At 37.0% G+C, this 20,670-nt stretch overlaps 1 protein-coding gene across 3 annotated transcripts in view; it reads left to right on the forward strand.

Moving 5' to 3' along the window:
- PCDH7 (protocadherin 7) overlaps window positions 1-20,670 on the forward strand; it is a 673,255-nt gene that overhangs the window by 81,800 nt on the left and 570,785 nt on the right. Inside the window, exon 2 of one of the 3 annotated variants that reach the window (XM_063457857.1) lies at window positions 13,296-13,338. The exons of the other annotated variants lie outside the window; for them this stretch is intronic. Within the exon in view, the coding sequence (XP_063313927.1) occupies window positions 13,296-13,338 (43 nt within the window). The remainder of the gene's footprint in view (window positions 1-13,295; window positions 13,339-20,670) is intronic. 3 annotated transcript variants of the gene reach the window in all.

Below are 20,670 nucleotides of genomic sequence, written 5' to 3' on the forward strand. Positions count from 1 at the left end.
TGCTGAAATTTAGTGAACATTTATTGAAAACTCTTGGCTTAGAGATGGGCATTATCGTGTAAATAATGATGTGTTTGCAATTATCAACTTGTCTTTTCCTCTTTACACTAGATAAATAGTTACAGGTGATATGTGTAAATTTTAGCCAGATTGCGACAGGTGGTACGTTTCTCCAATTATCACAGGATCTAAGTGTTACTGAGCATTCAGCGATTCCTATTAATCTCTATAGGAAACTTTATACTTTTGTCAGTCGCAAATAACCATTCATTAAATGTTAAAGTTTGAAACATGAAAACTGTCAGTAATCACTAACAACAGGTAACGCCATTTTAGTGCCTATTTGTCACTAAATGATTGCAAGAAGCATGGACTTTAGCCCACTTTGTTTAAAACATTGCTGTCAACATGGCATGTTTTAGGTGTCAAACATTATCGGAGTGATGATAAAAGTATGCAATGTTCACAACAGTGAGGTGTCATTGCATCAACATTAATAATGTCATTTTTCAATTTTTTTTTATTAAAAAAAAAAAAATCTTTATTGTCATTCTTACTTTTAAACAAACATAGCATATCTGTGATGCAGCACAGTGCCATAGAGCAAAACTGGCACTGTTATTAGTCATTTTGGGGAAGTCTACAGGGATAAAACCTTTATTAGTGCCTATAATATAGAGACTAATATCCACACATAATGTAATGTACCCATACATTCTCAGAACAATTGATATGGGCGGAATGGATGCTGAGAGTTAGTGGTGTTGACGCTTAGGAAAAGGAACACTTAGAGTTGTGGTACCCGCATTCGCATTAACTGTAATTTTCACCACTCTTAGCCAGGAGAAGTCAGTGTTCACAAACACTAGTTTCCATGCTGGTGTTGCTCTGACCTCTAAGAATGTAGGTTTACAGTGACTGAGGATTAGAGTGTGATGCATGCTGGGACATAACATATTATGACAGTGTGAAGTAAGGCAGTGTACTCTGCACTGTAATGACATGCGCTATTGAAGATCAAATACAATGGAGATGCCCTCTTTTAAATGCAGTACAATTATAGCATTGCAGTAATGACACTATTTTTTTCTCAATGTCAACATTTTTAAGGTGAATCAAATTGCACATTTGAAATCATTAAATAGTCATAATAAGAGCTAAGAATATAAATCGTTTTTTGCCTTAAAAAAAAAAATCGTTTTTTTTTATCAAACATTTATACTATTAGTTAATATATGACAGAAATGTTAATATTTCCATTCAGAGTAAAACCTGAGAAACCATTATTATGTCATATAAGAGTCTCGAGCATAGAAGAAGAGTGTCAAACCTCACAAATAAAACTATTCTAATCTTAGCCTTGGAGAAGTTTTAATATTCAATGTAACTTCTGTTATATAAATCTACTCTCACTGTAAGAAATGCACCTTTGGGTTGTCCCATAGCATATGTAGTGGTGCTGCAAGTAGCCCATATGGCCTCCAGCAAAAGCTTTTTAATCTGCTAGCCCAATCCTGTGGAATCTCTTGAGAGATAACAATCCTGTATAGTATTTTAAAATTAATTAGTTAAACATCATTATTTCAGACAACATAACTATTTTTTTTTTTTATTTAAACAGCACTTTTAATTTAGTTATTTCTGCTCTGTTACTTTGCTGTTTTAATTATTAGAAACCATTTTTTCACAAATAGACAATGAATTCAGTTTAATGTTTTAAAAGGAAATCAGGTATATATTTAGTAAATGGAGAAATGTAGTTTAAATACAAATTCACAATTTAGGCTAAAACAACTAACCTGGAAAATAACTCAACTCTGTTAAAGCCACATCTAGACTATTCCAGCCGACATTTTGCAGTTGTGTTTTGAATGCAGTTTAATATTTAGTGAATACATTTCAGAATGTTGGAATATTACTTGGCTATTACCAGATCATTATAATAATCTGTTCATTATAATGAAGTACTCTTTGGGGTGGGATTAATAGGTCTATTTAACAAATGTTTACTTTCCAACTGACATTTGAAAGTTGATGTTACATGACTCTTACTTGAAACCAGTCCAAGGTTTGTTTGAAGTCACCAAAAACAAAGCATGAAAACAAAAGTTCAACTTGGCAATATAATTGACTTAAGCCTCATTGGACACATGTATCTGAAATTATTTCTACTACTAATTGTAATACACTTGTCCGAATATTCTTCATTAAAAATATTCTAGAAAATGATTTGGACCAACAAAAAAAAGAGTGCAAAAATGGGCTAACCGATGCACTGCAAAACGCATACATATAATATAAATATTATATATATATATATATATGTTTTGCAGTACACTGATTTCCCCCCATCTGGTTCACAGATCAAGTTATAAAAAGTACCCAAAAGAGGGTAAAAGAGGAGGAACAGTAAAATTAATCTTTATTAATATATTATATATATTTGTTAAAGTTATAAATATAAAAAATAAATACATTTTGTTCCAAAAGTGGAACTCCAAATCTTGAAGCAAAACAAACATGCTTATCCATCAAGCTAGTCATTTGCTCAGTTACACTTCCTTATGTCACTGCGGTGATATGGAAAGTCAAACTGCCAATCAGTCTAAATTTGGAAAGATTGCAATTTGGCCAAAACCGAATGCCAACATTTAATATCTAAGATTAAATAACATCTTCAGATAATCCATATTATGTGCCTATTGATATTCAGGCCTCTATTTTCTCTCTTACGTCATGGTTGTAATGCATGGAAAAATATTAGAATTTACTCTTGCTTACTGTATGGAAGACATCATTGGCAGAGTTGGGGAACAGAGAAGCACATCTAGGGGGACTGGGGGAGTTGCACATGGGGCAGATGTACGGTGTGTGAGACAAGTCTGAGTGAGAAATAAGCCGAGCCAGAAAAAAGTGGGAAAAAGATGGGGTGGTAGACAAGTTGGGAAAAGAAACGTGAGGAAAGCTGTGGACGTCAGATACCAGTGGAAGAGAAGAGGGAGAGAATCATACATCGATATGGGGGAGAGATACAGTAGTGTGGGTTATATAGAGACCAGAAAGGACAAAAACATTTTCAAACTGTCAAACACGTTTGCAGTACACATTTGATCTAATCTAACTATATTTATACACAGTGGCTATTAAGCCTGTCCAGGGAAGGGATGTTGCCAGAAGACCCAGGTGTTAAACACCTTAAGTATACTTTTGGTGTACACTTTTTATCTATATATTTGCAACATTTTAGGTTCAAGTCCAATAGGAGTTTCTTATTTTCTTTTATATAGCCTCTACAAAGACTGAGAGATCATCTATCTTCTGTTTAATTTTAATAGATTGAAGATTACTGGTTCTTGGAAGTCACATTCAGAACACATGGGTGAAATTAGTTTTTCTGCGATTCTTAAGTTTATATTTGTTTTAGAACCTTAGTAATTCATGTTTGTAGAACATATAACACATGAAAGGAAATTTACAAAATAGAAATTTCTGTCAAGGCCAGAAAAAAGAAAAAAACGTTCAAACTTATGCAAGACAGACAAAGAAGTAACAATACACTCTTTAATGTTAAGAACGTAAGCAGAAAGCTAATGTTAAACTGTGTCACTACACCCTTTCCTAGCGATGGAAAATGAAGTGCTAATACATGACACCTCAGCTGCTATATGCGAATTCTAGCATATAGCTATTCTAGTTTCCGGCGGGACTTCCTTTCAGTCCTGCCGGAAACCGGAACCTGAAATTGAAGTTCCAGTACCGCGGTGCGCGCTGAACACCGGCCCACGCTTCAAGACAGGTAAGTAAATATGGTATATCGGCGTATAACACGCACCCATCATTTTCCCCCTATTTTCAGGGAGAAAAAGTGTGTGTTATACACCGATAAATACGGTAATTATACAGTTTCACGTAAGATGATTGAAGTTCGTACTGGACTCTTATTGGTTTTACTAATGGAAACCTCTTACTAACTATAAATATAGATAATCAATGGAGGGAAAAAAATGCCTGTCTTGTAGAAATTTTAGATATTTTTAGATATTACACATATACTCAGAATAATAAGTTTGAATTATTTTAAAGGCTACTTCTATAGGTTCAATACAAATGGATGTTCTATATATATTCCTTCTGGGATTAAATAAAAAATAGATGTGAATATGTTTTAGGAAACCAACTGATTAGTGTGTTATTTCACCTTCTGTTACTATGTGTATTTAGTTATGTGAATACAAGATAACATTTACAATATTGCTGTTTGAGCAGGCATTGTGTGTTCTAAATGTGGCATATGTAATTAATTAGAAAATAATAGGAGCACATTTACACTTCTAAGACCTTTAAAAATCCCACGACATTACGGACAATACACGCGAGATTACTGCTGCACATATCTTTTTTTTTTTTCCTTTTCTTTTTTTACAGTATTTTTAGACACAACGATCTTGTGGCATTATTTAACAAGCACAATGTAAGATATTGTGTGATAAAGAGTAAAATGCTGAATATTCTGAATTGTTCCATGCAGTCAATGCAAATGTTAAGAACTCTAATACATAAATCCCATATGAATTGAAGTGGCTCTGCCATTGTATTGTTTCTTTCAGTTTCCTGTTCCTTATGAACCCTTTACCTTAATGAATATACTCCTCCTTGCAACTTGCCAATATGAATATTTTCAAATTTTCTTCCTCGTGCTGGATCTCAATATCTGGGTGATGCCATTTTGTTCACATCTGCCCATAATGTCTGATGTTTGTCCTTCATTCTGATTCATGTATCTGATGGATTGTGGGTAAAGTTGATTGGCAGTAGGAAGAGTACCTCATTTTTCCGTGTTCATTATACCTTGTGATGGATATTTGCTGTGTAGCTGTGATTGCAGCACTGAAAGCCATTTTTGAATATGTTGATTAATATTCCTGAACAAGCAGTGTCCAGTAACGACATACTTTAATGATGCTGTTGTAATTGAATTTCAAATTGAAGCTCACACAACTTGGATTTTAATCCTCTGGGATAATTTATGTATGTTTATTTTGTTGTTTTTTTGTTTCCTAATGTCACCAGGTTATTGCTTTCTAGAAGTTACATTGAGTGTTGCCATCTCATACACTGATATATCTAATATAGTTATGATCACACAAGGTTCCTAAACTTTAGTAGGGTTGAACTTGGTTTAGGAGCTCAACTCTGGAGAACTAAAGTATTAAGTATACATCTGATATATTTTCTTTCATGTGCCAGATCCCAGAATTTGGGAGCTGCCATTTGATTGGCAACAGAAAAAGAACGTCGCTTACGCCTTGTCCCTTGTTATGTCATTCTGCCTAATATACATACATGATAATATAGTCCCTACTTTCAATGAAAATTAGAGTTCTCAGGATGAAAGAGATGCAGCTTTTAATTTTACAAAAAGTGCAGATTACAACTGGTCCTGTCACTCTCCGGTAGTTTAGCTCAATGGAGCTAAACTCAAGAGGCAGGCAATTGCCCAGAGCACATGCCTCGCTGCATTGGGAGGCCTCTGATTTGATAGGGATGTATTTACTTATTCATTTTGAATTTCGCCAGTGGAGTGTCCCTTTAAGGACATATTCATGAAACACTCATTACTGATTATAGACTTATCGTAGATGCATCATAGCTGCTCATTAGGACATGTAGGATGTTTTGCTAAAATGCTTTTTGCTACACATGTGCGCTAATTCATAAAGTAAAACAATATGGATAAAGAATCTAGTATTTAAATCTTGCAACTACCTCATTATTTAACAGGAACAATTATACAGCAACCTATTTTTTTAAGTCAACAATGTAAAATCCTTCCAATGACGAGGATTCAATTTCTTCATGATAGCAAGTTTATTGATCAGAGCTCAGTAACATGAAGACACGTAGGGAGTTGAGACCAACTCTGCTTCTCCACAGTACAGACATAGATTATAAAAATATATAAGGATATTTCTCAAAATAAAAGACAAAATATATATTTGGACAAAACTGGTTAGAAATGGAATATTATTACAAATAATACAGTTTACTTATGATATTTTAACCCTTTGGCAACACCTACAAGGTCCTACAATGATTGCTTTCTAGCCTAGTTTCATATCACCCACTATCCTTCCTATAACTACTAAAATGGATAAATGGGAAATTGACTAAAAAAGGTAAATTTTAGGCCTATAGTAATCAGTGGCATCACACTCTCGCCTATTCACGAAACTCAACCATCTCCAAATTTTCCTTTACAGCGACACAAATATTTAATTTATACTACATAGTGTCTAAAGAATGCTAAAAATACTAAATGTATCTTTGCAAACATTAAGACTCTTTCTTAATCTAAATTAGCTTCCATCCTATCAATCTAAATCATCCACTCCCGAAAGCAAACTCCCTAGTTCAATTATCGTCCACAGTAAACTATATATTTTACCATTATTTGAATTATGCACAGTATACACATACGCATAGTATGCATGCATTTCAATGCAAACATTTCTATTCATTATTAATTGCAAACATCTGGAATGTGCTTGTAGATTTTGGATAGGCGCACACTGAGGAATTCATCGGGAAGCATAATTAAAAGTTTTGCAGGCTATATGTAAATTATCTGCACTACATATGATTCACTACCTGCATGCAGCTGGCGAGTGCATAAACATATAGGATCTTAACAAGCCGTTATTCTTCAATTAAAATGAAACAATGGACGTCTACAATAAAAGAGAATAAATATAATAGTGGCTTGTCATTTGCAGTTTTGTGCTGATGAGCATGCTACCAAGATGTTATTTTTCCATTTATAAAAATGCAAATGTATAAGCTTCTACTCGGAAATTACAGCGCCCACTTGCTCGTTTTCTTTTTCCGAAGCTCTGTTTTTTCTTATGTGCTACACAAGTTCAAGACAGTTTTTCTTTACTGGCTATCTGAGATTTACTATTGATCTGTGGATTTGTCGGAGCTTGTTTCCAAAATTTCCCGATGCTAGCCTTTGTGAAAACATTTGTAGCAGTCAATTTCTTAGAAACAGTGTCTACGCATAGCATTACTAACAAAACACTTTTCTAAAATATAAAATATAATACATATATATATATATATTATTTTTATATATAATAAAAGAATGACTAAGGTACTTCATTTTGCGGAAGTCAGAAGATCGGCTAGACATATTAAACTATTTTTATTATTATACTCCTGCACTGATTTTTCTTTTTTTCGTGCTCATCACTCTCTGCTCCAACCTTGGTTTCACATTCTTTTTTTTATTATTCATCCAATTGCCAAGCTTTAGCTAGTGCAGATATTATCTAACTTTAATGAAAAGCTTGTGCAGGGGTTATGAATAGAATGTTAGCTTCTCAATAGCCGTACATTTGATGTACCACTGGGCTGTGCAGAATAGAACAATCGCTGCCTGTGCAGAATTATTACAACATTTGAGGTATTAGAACACAGGAGGTATATTAAATCCACATTTAAGGTTAATGACTCGAGTTATTGATGGGACCCGGGTTATTTATGAAAAAGTGCTGAGGGGTAAAGAGTTGTACAGTGTTGATGTCACAGCCTGTGATGTGAGCCAATCTTATTTAAATCCTAATACTATTCACTTGGTGACCTTTATAAAGTCCATTGATCTATTAGTGCTCGAGGCTGCACTGAACAGGGATGTATTGTACTTTGCAAATTCCATGCATAATACTTAAAGGGAATCTATCATCAAAAATAAGTTATACACAAATTTGTATTTAAACAAAGCTCTAAGTGGAAACATGTAATTGTGCTTTGCATACAGGGGCGGGCTGGGAAGGGGGGCAGGGAGGCAATTGCCCCCCAGGCCGCCCTAAACCCAGGGCCGCTCACACCCAGCAAAAAAAGGAAAAATCTGAATCCCCTGCTTCTGGCTGAGGAGTCAGATTTTTCAGCGTACCTCACTCTTCCTGCAGTCTGCAGTCAGTGGAGTCGGCCGGCATCTCCTGATGATGTCAGGAGGAGGGGGCGTGACTTCCACTGCTCTTCTCACAGGACCGCTGGGGAGTCTGGGAGAAGAGCAGAGGAAGTCACGGCCCTCCTCCTGACATCATCAGGAGAGGACGACTTCACTGGCTGCTGCTGGTTGCTGCTCCTGTTGGCTGCTGTCCACCCCTCCCTGGCCTAAGGTAAGACTCGGGGAGGGGGGAAATACACTTTAGTGTTTTTTTTATTCCCCTCCTCAGCCCTGTCCCCTGCTCAGTCCCTGTCCCCTTAGTCAGCCCCTGCCCCCTCCTCAGCCCCTGTCCCCTCCTCAGCCCCTGTCCCCTCCTCAGCCCCTGTCCCCTACCTCAGCCCCTGTCACCCTTCCTCAGCCCTGTCCCCTTAGTCAGCTGCTGTCCCCCCTCCTCAGCCCCTGTACCCCATCCTCAGCCCCTGTCCCCTTAGTCAGCCCCTGTCCCCTCCTCAGCCCTTGTCCCCTCCTCAGCCCCTGTCCCCTCCTCAGCCCCTGTCCCCTCCTCAGCCCCTGTCCCCATCTCAGCCCCTGTCCCCACCGCAGCCCCTGTCCCCATCTCAGCCCCTGTCCCCATCGCAGCCCCTGTCCCCATCTCAGCCCCTGTCCCCACCTCAGCCACTGTCCCCATCTCAGCCCCTGTCCCCATCTCAGCCCCTGTCCCCACCTCAGCCTTAGTCAGCCCCTGTCCCCACCTCAGCCCCTGTCCACACCTCAGCCCCTGTCCCCACCTACCCTTCGTCAGCCCCTGTCCCCTTAGTCAGCTCCTACCTCAGCCCCTGTCCCCTACCTCAGCCCCTGTCCCCTACCTCAGCCCCTGTCCCCCCTCCTCAGCCCCTGTCCCTCCTCCTCAGCCCCTGTCCCCCTAGTCAGCCCCTGTCCCCTACCTCAGCCCCTGTCCCCTACCTCAGCCCCTGTCCCCTTGGTCAGCCCCTGTCCCACCCTTTCCCTGCTCCTTTCCCCCCTCTCAGCTCCTGCCCCCTTCCTCAGCCCCATGTCCCCCACCACAGCCCCATAACATCCCCACTACAGCTCCTCTCCCCCAATTGCAACCCATATTACCCACACCACAGCCCCTTTCCCAAATTGTAGCCATCAACTTGCTTCAGCCCCTATCCCCCCGTACATTTCCTAAACCCCCAATTACAGCTTATACCCTCCACTACCACCCCCTGTCCCCCACTACAGCCCTGTCCCCTTACTCAGCCCCTGTCCACTGGTTTTAAAAGTGTAAAGTTTGTGTGTGTGTGTATGAGTATGTCTGTGTGTATGAGTATGTCTGTGTGTGTCAGTATGTCTGTGTGTGTCAGCGTCAGGATGCCAGTATGTCTGTGTGTGTGTGCGTCAGTATGTCAGTATGTCTGTGTGTGCGTCAGTATGTCAGTATGTCTGTGTGTGTGCATCAGTATGTATGTGTGTGTGTATCAGTATGTCTGTGTGTGTCAGTATGTCTGTGTGTGTCAGTATGTCTGTGTGTGCATCAGTATGTCTGTCTATGTGTGTGCCTGTATGTCTGTCTGTGTGTGCGTCAGTATGTCTGTCTATGTGTGCAAGTATGTCTGTCTATGTGTGTGCCAGTTTGTCTGTGTGTGTGTCAGCCAGTATGCCTGTGTGTGTGTGTGTCAGTATGTCTGTCTGTCTGAGTCAGTATGCCTGTAACAGTGTGTCTTTCTGTGTGTGTCTGTGTGAGTACCAGTATGTATCTCTGTGTGTGTGTCAGTATGTCTGTGTGCAAGTATGTCTCTGTGTGTGTGCCAATTTGTCTGTGTCAGCCAGTATGCCTGTGTGTGTCAGTATGTCTGTCTGTCTGAGTCAGTATGCCTGTAACAATGTGTCTTTCTGTGTGTGTATGTGTGCCTGTCAGTGAGTGTGTGCGTGTGCCTGTCAGTGAGTGTGTGTTTTTTTAGTGTGTGCCAAATCAGCAAGTGTGTGTGCCTGTCATTGATTGTCTGTTTAGGTGACTGCTCCCCCCTCCCCCCCCACACACACTTTCAATCACATGGGAAAGGTGTTTTTACTCTCCTCTTGGTGCAATGGGCCACTTGACTGGATTTGCCCCCCAGGCCTAAGGGTGCCAGCCCTCCCCTGTTTGCATATACATACTTGTATGAAAACCTTTGAGTGCCTTTGCCATGAGATACTCGAGCTAAGCTAAAGGTATCTATCTATCTATCTATCTATCTCTGTTTATCTCTGTCTGTCTATCTTTCATGTATGAAAGAATTAAAATGTTCTTGTCTTCTAGCTGGAAAAAATAGAACTTACCCCTTACTGCTTTTAAATGTCATAATGTCATACCGATAAGTGTACCATTACACACAAAACTACCTATAAGTACATACCTATCAGTGTACAGAATTAAATACAACATGAAATTCAAATGCAATAAGACACAACTATGAGAATGTAAAAAGGCGCAGCACACAAGGCCCCATAAAGTGACTTGAAAACATGAATTGTTAAACCCTATGTGTGATAGTATGTCCATGAGTTGCCTAGACATAACCTAGGTATAACGCTTTCACTCCTCAAGTCTCAATGAGGTTATAATTATTACTGACTTAACTCAACTTAACAGTCATGCAGTGTTTACTGAGCTACCTCCACTAGTGTGTCCATGAAATCCTTATTAAATAGATCATGGAAGCTCAGCCAAGAATAAGAGAAACTACCTACAATCGATAATACACATGGTTTACTTTTTTAAAAAAAACACAGAGGTTAGATACATCATAAATGCAAATAGTAACCCTAGATTAGTGTAAAATGTCCAGCAAAATCCCCATCAAGCATGACTTGGTAACTACTTACCAATATGACTAGAAACATTCAAACTGACATTCCAAATCCTGTGGTTTAACTCCATATTACTCTTATGAGACAACACCTCACCCTCACAGTGTTGCAGTTATTGTTTGAAGAAGATAGTTGCAATATACAGAACACAAAACTTGTACATCTAGCAATAGAAGAACGGAATATGGAACCTCTGGATTTAGACCTTTAATAAAGAGAATACATGGGCACTCATACTCTGCCCATGAAGTTTGGAAGCACCGGTTAGTGGGGTAGACCTTTTGTTTACAAGGGTCTTCAAATATTCATAAACAATAAGAAAACAATATTTGAAGACCCTTGTAAACAAAAGGTCTACCCCACCAACCGGTGCTTCCAAACTTCATGGGCAGAGTATGAGTTCCCATGTGTTCTCTTTATTGAATGTCTAAATCCAGAGGTTCCATATTCTCTCTAATAAACATTCAAAGACATAAACCACCTGCATCCCATACTTGCTTACATTGATTTCTAAACCCTACATTCAAGAGTCCACACACCAGTGCCACCACATACTCATCACTTACAGACCTGGTTCCGTTCCTACGACCCTATCGTAAAATGAAATTGGTTGGTAAGTGAGGAGTTAAGGGATTCTCTGCTCTGGTGCGCTTGTCCATGTTCGGGGAAATTTCCCTGAACGTAGACGAACACACCAGAGCAGGGAATCACTCTAATCTGTTTGGGCAAATTTCACCAAACATATTTAAGGTATTCCCTGCTTTGGTGCGCATGTCTGTGTTCAGGGACATTTCCCTGAACATAAACGAATGCACAAGAGCAGGGAATCCCTCTAATATATGCTCGAGTAAATGTCCCCAAACATAGATGAACAGAGCAGATCAGGGAATCCCTCTAATTCCCATGACGGAACGCACTAACCACCCCGCGAGAGAGCTGGTCGTAAGTTTGAGCCATTGTAAAACAGGTAGGTCACAAAACGAGGACCATCTGTACTTCATTATATAAATTATTACATGGAGAAAATGTACAGCTCAGGACAGATTATTTTTTTGAATCTGAGTAAGCATGCACTGCTAATGCTAAATCTGCCCCCAGCCTTCTCAGCCTAGAATTGTTGCAAAAGGGAGAGCCCCGATTTATATCAAAGAAGTTTGACATAAAATGGGAGGATAGGATCTAAATACTCATAGGGCCATACCTTCTACAATTAACTATAGTGGTTATGGTGTTATAATGCAGACCGAAACAGACCAAAAATGCAGACCAAAACCTCTAACCAGACCAAAAAATAAATATATCAGCTGAATAACCTTAAAATACTGGTTGCAAAGTCAGCTGTTACTGTATAGATCACACAGTTTTAAACCAGTGCGGTCTGTTTATTGTAAATGGTGTCATCACATATCTATCTTCAAAAAACATGTCAAGCAGTGATCTCCATAACAAATCAGTCACGTTCTTGATTTCTACTTACAGGCAAGTTTTTAACAATGAGCAGAACACTACTGTGATATATTAGTAATACAAATGCACCTTTATGTGCAAGCTTTACTAGTTTGTGTTTAAAATAAAATTAAAATAATAATAATAAATAGACATTAATAATATCTATGAAAACCCTATACCTTCTATTTCTCAAGTTTGTTCGAACATATATTACAAACAACTTTCAGATCATATTAAGCATCAGCAATCCTTGGTTGACTTCTGCTGTCAACAAGTACCTATAAAAATATATATTATTATTATTATTATTATTATTATTATTATTAGCAATTATACATTTTTAAGGATTAGAAGGGTTCATTGAAGTATTCACCTTTTGTTTAGAATGGTTATATAAAAAGACATAAGCATAATATATGTAAAACATAATATAACTGGTACTTCTGTATGTCCTATTATCCATTTATACACTGTGTTTAAATTATACTTTTCTTATGGTGGTTATATAGTTTTACCTGCCCACCATGCAACAAGCATCAACAAATATTTCTAGTATTAAAGGACCATTGTCTAAACCGCACTGCTTATTATTACATATTTAATATTGAATATTTAAAGCAATATTAAAGGATTAGCCCTGCATGACAGTAGCTGGTATTAAAAGACGTCAAAGGTTAAATTTTAGTTGTATATCTATAACTTGCTTGATTTTAGGCATGTTCCATAACTTTTCACCTTCTCAAACCTTGTTAATTTACTTAACTGTTTATTACACTTATTTACTTAACTGTTTCATTTACTTGCATATAATGTATTAACAATTATGCAGAAGATGTGCAGAACTATATATATATGCAAAAGAACAGACTGCGTGCTTTTTTGTTTGTTTTTGAACTATTTACATTTAAAAAAATGAAAAAAATAAATCAGATTTTTTGTAAAGAGGAAAGTAAAGCCAGGAGACATATTGAATTCGCTTTTTTATATATTTTTTTCCTTCTTTTTCCATCAAATCACTAATGGGCAAAAACTGTGGAATTATTAGATGGATGATCTTCAACCTTCACAGAATACTGAGGGCATCAAAGGTAGTATGATCTCTGCTGCTGTTTCAGGATTGTCTCCATCTATTCCTGCACAAAGTTCTAAACGTGTGTATTATTATTATATATACACTGTTATACTTGGCTTATATAATGTAGTTGGTGGCACGTTCCTTTCAGTATCTCGGTAAGCACTGCAAGTTTAATTGCAGAGTAACAAAGCTATTCTATTGAAAACTGTATATGTTTAAACTGGGTCTCACTTTTTTTTTATTTTACTTTTTAATAATAATACGGGCCTGAGCTTCCATAAAAAATTAATTCAACTGTTTTAATGGTGTGTTGTTTTTCTACTGGGTTGACTAGGATAATTGTGTAATTTTACAGATAGCTGAGCAAAAATCAAATGCATGCCAGATGCAGATTGGACAAAATAAATCAAAAATAAAAGAGCAGATGAAAAGCCAGCGCCATTGCATGTATCATGATTCTAAGTGTATATGAAAACTAAGCTTCTGAGACTGAAGTGTCTCTTTTATTTTTATCTGGAGAGGTTACTACTCATAGTACTGGCACCTTTTAAAAGTTATAATAGATATTGTATAAGAGTGTCAAAGCATTTCTTCCCAAAAAGTATGGAAGTATGCAGGTTTCTATATACTCATGTAAAGCAGCGAACTGAACAATTATATTGACACTGTACTTTAAATGACAATATCTCTTTTCAAAATACACGCATTACACAATTACATGTACATTTACTACATGGCTCATGTAATAAATGGATTTGACAGATAAAGTGACATCATAGACCCCTTCAACCTCCAATGTGACTTGCGGGCATAATGAGGCATTTACAGAGATCTGTGCATGCGCACTAGACACCTTTTATGGTTCATGTGACTTTGTTGCCACCAATGACAGCTGCAGTGTTTTGTGAATGTCACGAGTACTGTCTTTATTTCAGATAGCTATAATATGTAAATACCTCCTTAAAACCATTATACATACTTTTCATAGTCTGTCTGCCTGGCCAGCCCTAGATATTATGTCCGTAGAAATATCATAGTAGGTCACTACAGTCCTGGAGAACACTGGAGAACACTGAGACTGTGGATAATCAGCCTATACACAAGCCTATGCAGTGCTGGGCTCTTCCTGCTAGCCCACTCCTTCTATACTGTGCCAATAAACATTCAAATCGACTAATATGCCAACATACATGCTATTTTAATCTACAGAAGAATAGCGTGGGTCTACAATTACAATTCAGTTTTCAGTTCTCCCATTCTGTTGGCTCGATGAGCAAAATTCACCCATTGCAATTGCTAGCCCTTCCATGGTATGCAATGAATGATAATCTCGAAACTGGAGTGTTTCGCCAATTTTGGTATGCTACATATGTTGTTCTGAGTATAGTATCTTTGTGTTGTCACATTTTGGCTGAAATCTGATTTGCTTCAGAGTTTTATTGATTTTGAATCCTTACATAAAGTGACTCTTATTATCACTCTAGACAATCATATGTCAGCCTTTCTCCTATAGAAGCAGCAAATAAAATAAGACATTCTTGGTTCTATCGGTTATAAAGAGACTTTCAAGAGCCAGCGATTGTCAAGTACCAAACAAAGATACATTGAGAGTGATGAAGGATCTAACCATTTTAAAACCAACTCCACTAGCACATTGCATGTTTGTATCTGTGATTGATTATCTTTCACAAATAACTTTTAGGGTCTTATTACATAAACTCTATCATATGGTGATGTATTCATTTGTTTGCTTTGAAGTAGTTGGTGCTAACATATCAATCTCTATGTTCGTTGTTATACTTGTGATGTTAATTTTGTGTTAATCTGTTTTCTTTAATGGTATTGATACAGGGGATTGATTTCTCTAAAGTGATTCAAAGTTTAACAATGCAATAATATAGGCAATAATGTCTGCTTGTATTGTTACATATCCCTATAGGGTGTTATTTTACTACAAATTTAGTAGTAATAGTTCTCTTGGAAATAGAAGGAGAGACCCCAAGACCTAATAGTTTGCAAGTGGCATATCTTTTGGATCAACAGCAAAAAAACAAATGTGAGGAAGGCTGAACTTGATGGACACAAGTCTCTTTTCAGCTATGTAGCTATGTAATTATGTAACTATTGTCCTATTCTATTTTTTTCCCTCTCTACTAGATTCTGGTAGAAGGTGGAATTTGACAATACATTACTACCTGTACCTGGATGTTTTCTGTAAATCTGGTTTAATTCTTTACACGATTGGGGGACAAAATGTGTTTTTCAACTTTTAGCCCTTTGTGTCAGTTGGATTATTTAGATTTCAGACTGTCCCCCCAGTTGTTTTTCATATTTTAATTAATTACTTACCTGCAATAGTGCTGATACCGTCTCTTGGCATCCTTGTTCGCCACCCTGAGGTCATCAGGTTTGATAACCATTTTGTCCATTCAAATGCTTCTCATTGTGGACTTAATATGCATGCATGGCAATCTCTGCAGTGCACCAGCCAAATACGTTTTATAGCAAAGGATTGAATCTGATGCTTCTCACCGTGAAGCATCAGAGGATGTTTGATGTCCTCATGCAATGTGTGAGGGTGTTGAAAGTAAAGAAGGAAGTCAGAGTTAGTTCTGGAAGGGGAAGCACCACCTAGTGGCTGTCATGATGACATCCACTGGAGATGTGTTTAGCCCCACAATTAAAACATTGCCCTATATCCAAAATGGCAATGTTTTACATCACGGGAATATAACAGCGAGCCACTGCACCCACACCTTTGTTGTCATTTAAAGGATTATCTAGAATGACTTAGTATCCACTTCTCTAATACAGTTCGGGAAATCATGGCACATATTCAACAACAATAAACTTAATTTTGATCTACATATATCTAGGGGTGTAAGGACTGTGGTAATATATCCATTACGTATAAAGATCACTACAAATATTAACTGTAAAATATGTTATTACATTTATCACATGCACATGGTACTTAGCTTTGCATAGATTAATTTTATAACAGCAATATTCACGAATATTGATATATCCATCTCAAGAGGTGATTCTATGTATGATCCTATGGATAACAGTTTCCTACCTCGTCTAACATTCTGAGGATTCCCCCAGATCTGCACACAATACATAATTATTATCTCATTTCTCTTTTTGTCAGCAGCATGCACTATACAATTGGGTTTAAACCTTCTTTTGTCTGATGTGCTGTCAAGAATGCCTGATTCAAGTCCGTTTGCTATTTGCTATTTTAAAGGAACACTATAGTCACCTAAATTACTTTAGCTAAATAAAGCAGTTTTAGTGTATAGATCATTCCCCTGCAATTTCACTGCTCAATTCACTGTCATTTAGGAGTTAAATCACTTTGTTTCTGTTTATGCAGCCCTAGCCACACCTCCCCTGGCTATGATTGACAGAGCCTGCATGAAAAAAAAACTGGTTTCACTTTCAAACAGATGTAATTTACCTTAAATAATTGTATCTCAATCTCTAAATTGAACTTTAATCACATACAGGAGGCGCTTGCAGGGTCTAGCAAGCTATTAACATAGCAGGGGATAAGAAAATCTTAATTAAACAGAACTTACAATAAAGAAAGCCTAAATAGGGCTCTCTTTACAGGAAGTGTTTATGGAAGGCTGTGCAAGTCACATGCAGGGAGGTGTGACTAGGGTTCATAAACAAAGGGATTTAACTCCTAAATGGCAGAGGTGTGAGCAGTGAGGCTGCAGGGGCATGTTCTATACACCAAAACTGCTTCATTAAGCTAAAGTTGTTCAGGTGACTATAGTTTCCCTTTATTTTACATATACTCCATAACAGCCATTAGATATTTCATGTTACATGTATACCCAATACTCAACAATACCTCAGATTTCTGATGAAGGAATGATAATACTCAGGAAGTAGCATTATATGTTGTTTTGTATACCTTGTTGTTCTTCAATGACATTAAAACAAATGCTCAGTTGTGAGCTTATAGCTATCACTGGCAGACAACTACCATCATTTTCTGCCAATCTGCAACCCAGTAAATTAGATATTGGCAAGTATTTAGTTTCTCAATTTATGTATGATGAGATGTAAAATTGTGGTAATGCGGAGTGTTGACAATAGCGTACATTCTTCTTAAAATTTCCATTATGTTAATGGTGGTGATGTAGATAAAAGACAATTTTATCTTTTTAGCTAGTATCCATTGTCCTACATTCTGGTAGAACAGGCCAAATATTAATTTATATTCAATGGTAAAACTTTTGACTTCAATTAGCAATCTTTACTAATGTTTTATTGTAGAAAATAGAAATGAATACACACCAATCTCAACCTCTTCTCCTCATCTTTACAGACTGGTACAATGAAAAAGCAATTCCTGTTATGTTACTGTGTGTATGCAATTATGTCCTATTTTCTTCTGCATCCTAAACAAATTGTGCTTTGGTAGAGCCATTATAAGCAGCTATTCTTGCATTATACACAACAAAGTGATAACACAGATTGCATGTGTGAAATGTTCTCTTTGCATTCTCAGTGTGAAATTGTGTTATGTCATCACCATAAAAACATAATAGTTTAAATGGCAGCATCAGATCTATTCTTTCAAAAGAAAGAAAAAAAGAGACAAACATTATGAAGATAATGCTTTTATGTTTTTTATTGGGCGATCGATGCATATAACCACCAGCTTTTTAAATCTTGGTGTAAAACCTCCTTATCAAATGATATTATATATAACACACACACACACACACACCACTACTACTACTACTTACCTAGCATTACAAAAGAACACTAACTCTCTGCATTGTGTTATCTGCAATATGCAACGGAAATGTACTTTTGTTTGCAAATGGATTTATGATTCATTTTTAAAGGAAGTGAAGTGTCAAGGTAGATATTGAAGCAAAACAAAAATGTAGCTGAATGTCATGGTTTATTTTTGTCATGTGCTTGAAACATACTCACAAAGGGATGTGTCTGTCTAGCTGTCTACTAAACAATTTATTAAAAATAGGTTTTTAAATGTCAATTTTTTGATTTTGTTTAAATAGGTCAACGTGCGTTTCTTTTGTAAATGAATGTAAGGTGCACGACTTTTCTACAGTTGTCCTTTCTTCTCACTTCCTATACTTAATGAACACTTAGTTTAGAATGTTAGCTTATCAATGCTACTTCTTTAATTTGGGGCACATGCTAGATTTGTCTAGATTTTCATTACTGAAAGTAAATTTTTATTTATGCTTTTTGTATTTGTATTTAACTAGGTACTCTGGTAAAATTTTTAATTTATATGAAAGTGAATTGTGTTTTTATATTAAAATCACCATTATACTCTAATCAACCACAATATTTAAACCTCCTGCCTAATATTGTGTAGGTTCCCCTTCGTGGTGCCAAAAAAGCTGTGATGTTAAGGCATGTACTCCACAAGACCTCTGAATGTGTTCTGTGGTATCTGGCACCAGGACATTAGCAGTAGATCCTTTAAAAACTGCAAGTTGCAAGATGGGACCCCCATGGATCAGATTAGTTGTTCCAGCACATCCAATAGATGCTCATTTGGATTGAGGTCTGGGGAATATGGAGGCAATGACAACACCTTGAACTCTGAACTCTATGTATGTTCCTCAAACCATTCCAGAACATTTTTTGCAGTGTGTCAGGGTTCTTTATCCTGCTGAAAGTGGCCATTGCCATCAGGGATCGCCATTGCCATGAAGTAGTGTACATAGTCTGCAACAATCTCTTGGTAGGTGGTATGTGTCAAAGTAACATCCTCATGAAAGCCAGGACTTAAGGTTTCCCAGCGGAACATAGTATAGCCCAGAGTATAACACTGCCTCTGCCAGTCTGCCTTCTTCCCATAGTGCATTTTGCTGCCAGATCTAAAAGAAAACATGACTCATCAGACCAGGCAGCTTTCTTGCATTGTTTGCTAGCCTTTGCTCCCCAAGTGCATCGATTACTCTTGATGCCGGTTCACCAGTTGTCCTTCCTTACACCACTTTTGGTAGATACTAACTACTGCATACCGGGAACTCCCCACAAGATTTGCCATTTTGAAGATTCTTTGACCCAGTTATCTTTTTTGCTTGCCTACTTTTCCTTCTTCCAACACATGAAATTTAAAAACTGACTGTTTACTTGCTACCTAATATATCTCACCCCTTGAGAGGTACCATTGTAGCGATATAATCAGTGTTATTCATGTCACTTGTCCGTGGTTTAAATATTATGGCTGATCAGTGTAAGAAATGAATGATAGCAGAAAGATCAGAAAGAACAGTTGCTTCTGTGAATACCCGAGGATACAAAATTGGCCTTGCCAAGCAGTACACAGCCATCTCATTCCTTTATTTATTGCTATACAGAGGAATCTACACTTTAAAAAATAACTTAACTAAATCTTGCATCACCTTTTATTTGGTAATAAACAAGTAATGATTTTCTGAGTTTATGTTATTATCAATTCTTAAACTAGTAAAAAAAAAATGGTTAATATTTTAAAAAACAATCTCCAAAAATATGACTGCATTAATTTGACAGTTTCACTGTGCATAATAAACTACTTTATTGAGTAAAATGATTCAGAAATGCAATCATAATCTATTTCTAAACAACATCATGTTCTTTATGTCAAATGCTGTCATTTTAATTTTTTTCTTTTCTTATTTATTTATTTTTTATATTTCTGGTCCTGATCATTTTTTGGCCTTTATTTATTTATTTAGGCATTTTCTAATATGGGCAACCGAGTTTAAAATTATGTGCATATTTAATTTTTTACATTTTATTTGCAAAGTTTATGATGATTAAAACACTTTTTTATTTTTCAAGTGGCGTTTTTGGAATTATTTCAAGTGTTAACATATATTTGAGTAAAAACAGGAACACTTAATGTTTTTCCTAGTCTGCTAAAAACATTTTTTTTAACTACTATACAATTTACTTTATAAACAGGTGCGTTATAGTTTGGGAAAGGTTATCCACACAAGTGTTAAAGCTGCTGTTTTGGAAATATATATCTTAAAATTGTAATCTATTTGCACTTCCGTACTGATTCATCTTTTCATAGGTACATTATAACTATTATAATAAGCAAATATGCAAACAGTAATAGGTACAGTAATAGGTACATGACATGTGTGACATGTCATGATTCCCTTTTATTCCAGAAGTTTGGTCCTTAAGGGGTTAAAAATGCAACCCCCACAATGTTAGCCAGCATAACATAGCTACCTCGTTCCTTTCTGGTTATATCTCATGCCAAACATCAATTTTCTAGTTACCTGATAACAGGGGAGGGCTGGCAGCCTTAGGCCTGGGGGGCAAAACCAGTCAAGTGGCC

This window comes from Pelobates fuscus, chromosome 6 (genome assembly GCF_036172605.1).
Source record: "Pelobates fuscus isolate aPelFus1 chromosome 6, aPelFus1.pri, whole genome shotgun sequence".
In the NCBI taxonomy this organism is placed as follows: Eukaryota; Metazoa; Chordata; class Amphibia; order Anura; family Pelobatidae; genus Pelobates; species Pelobates fuscus.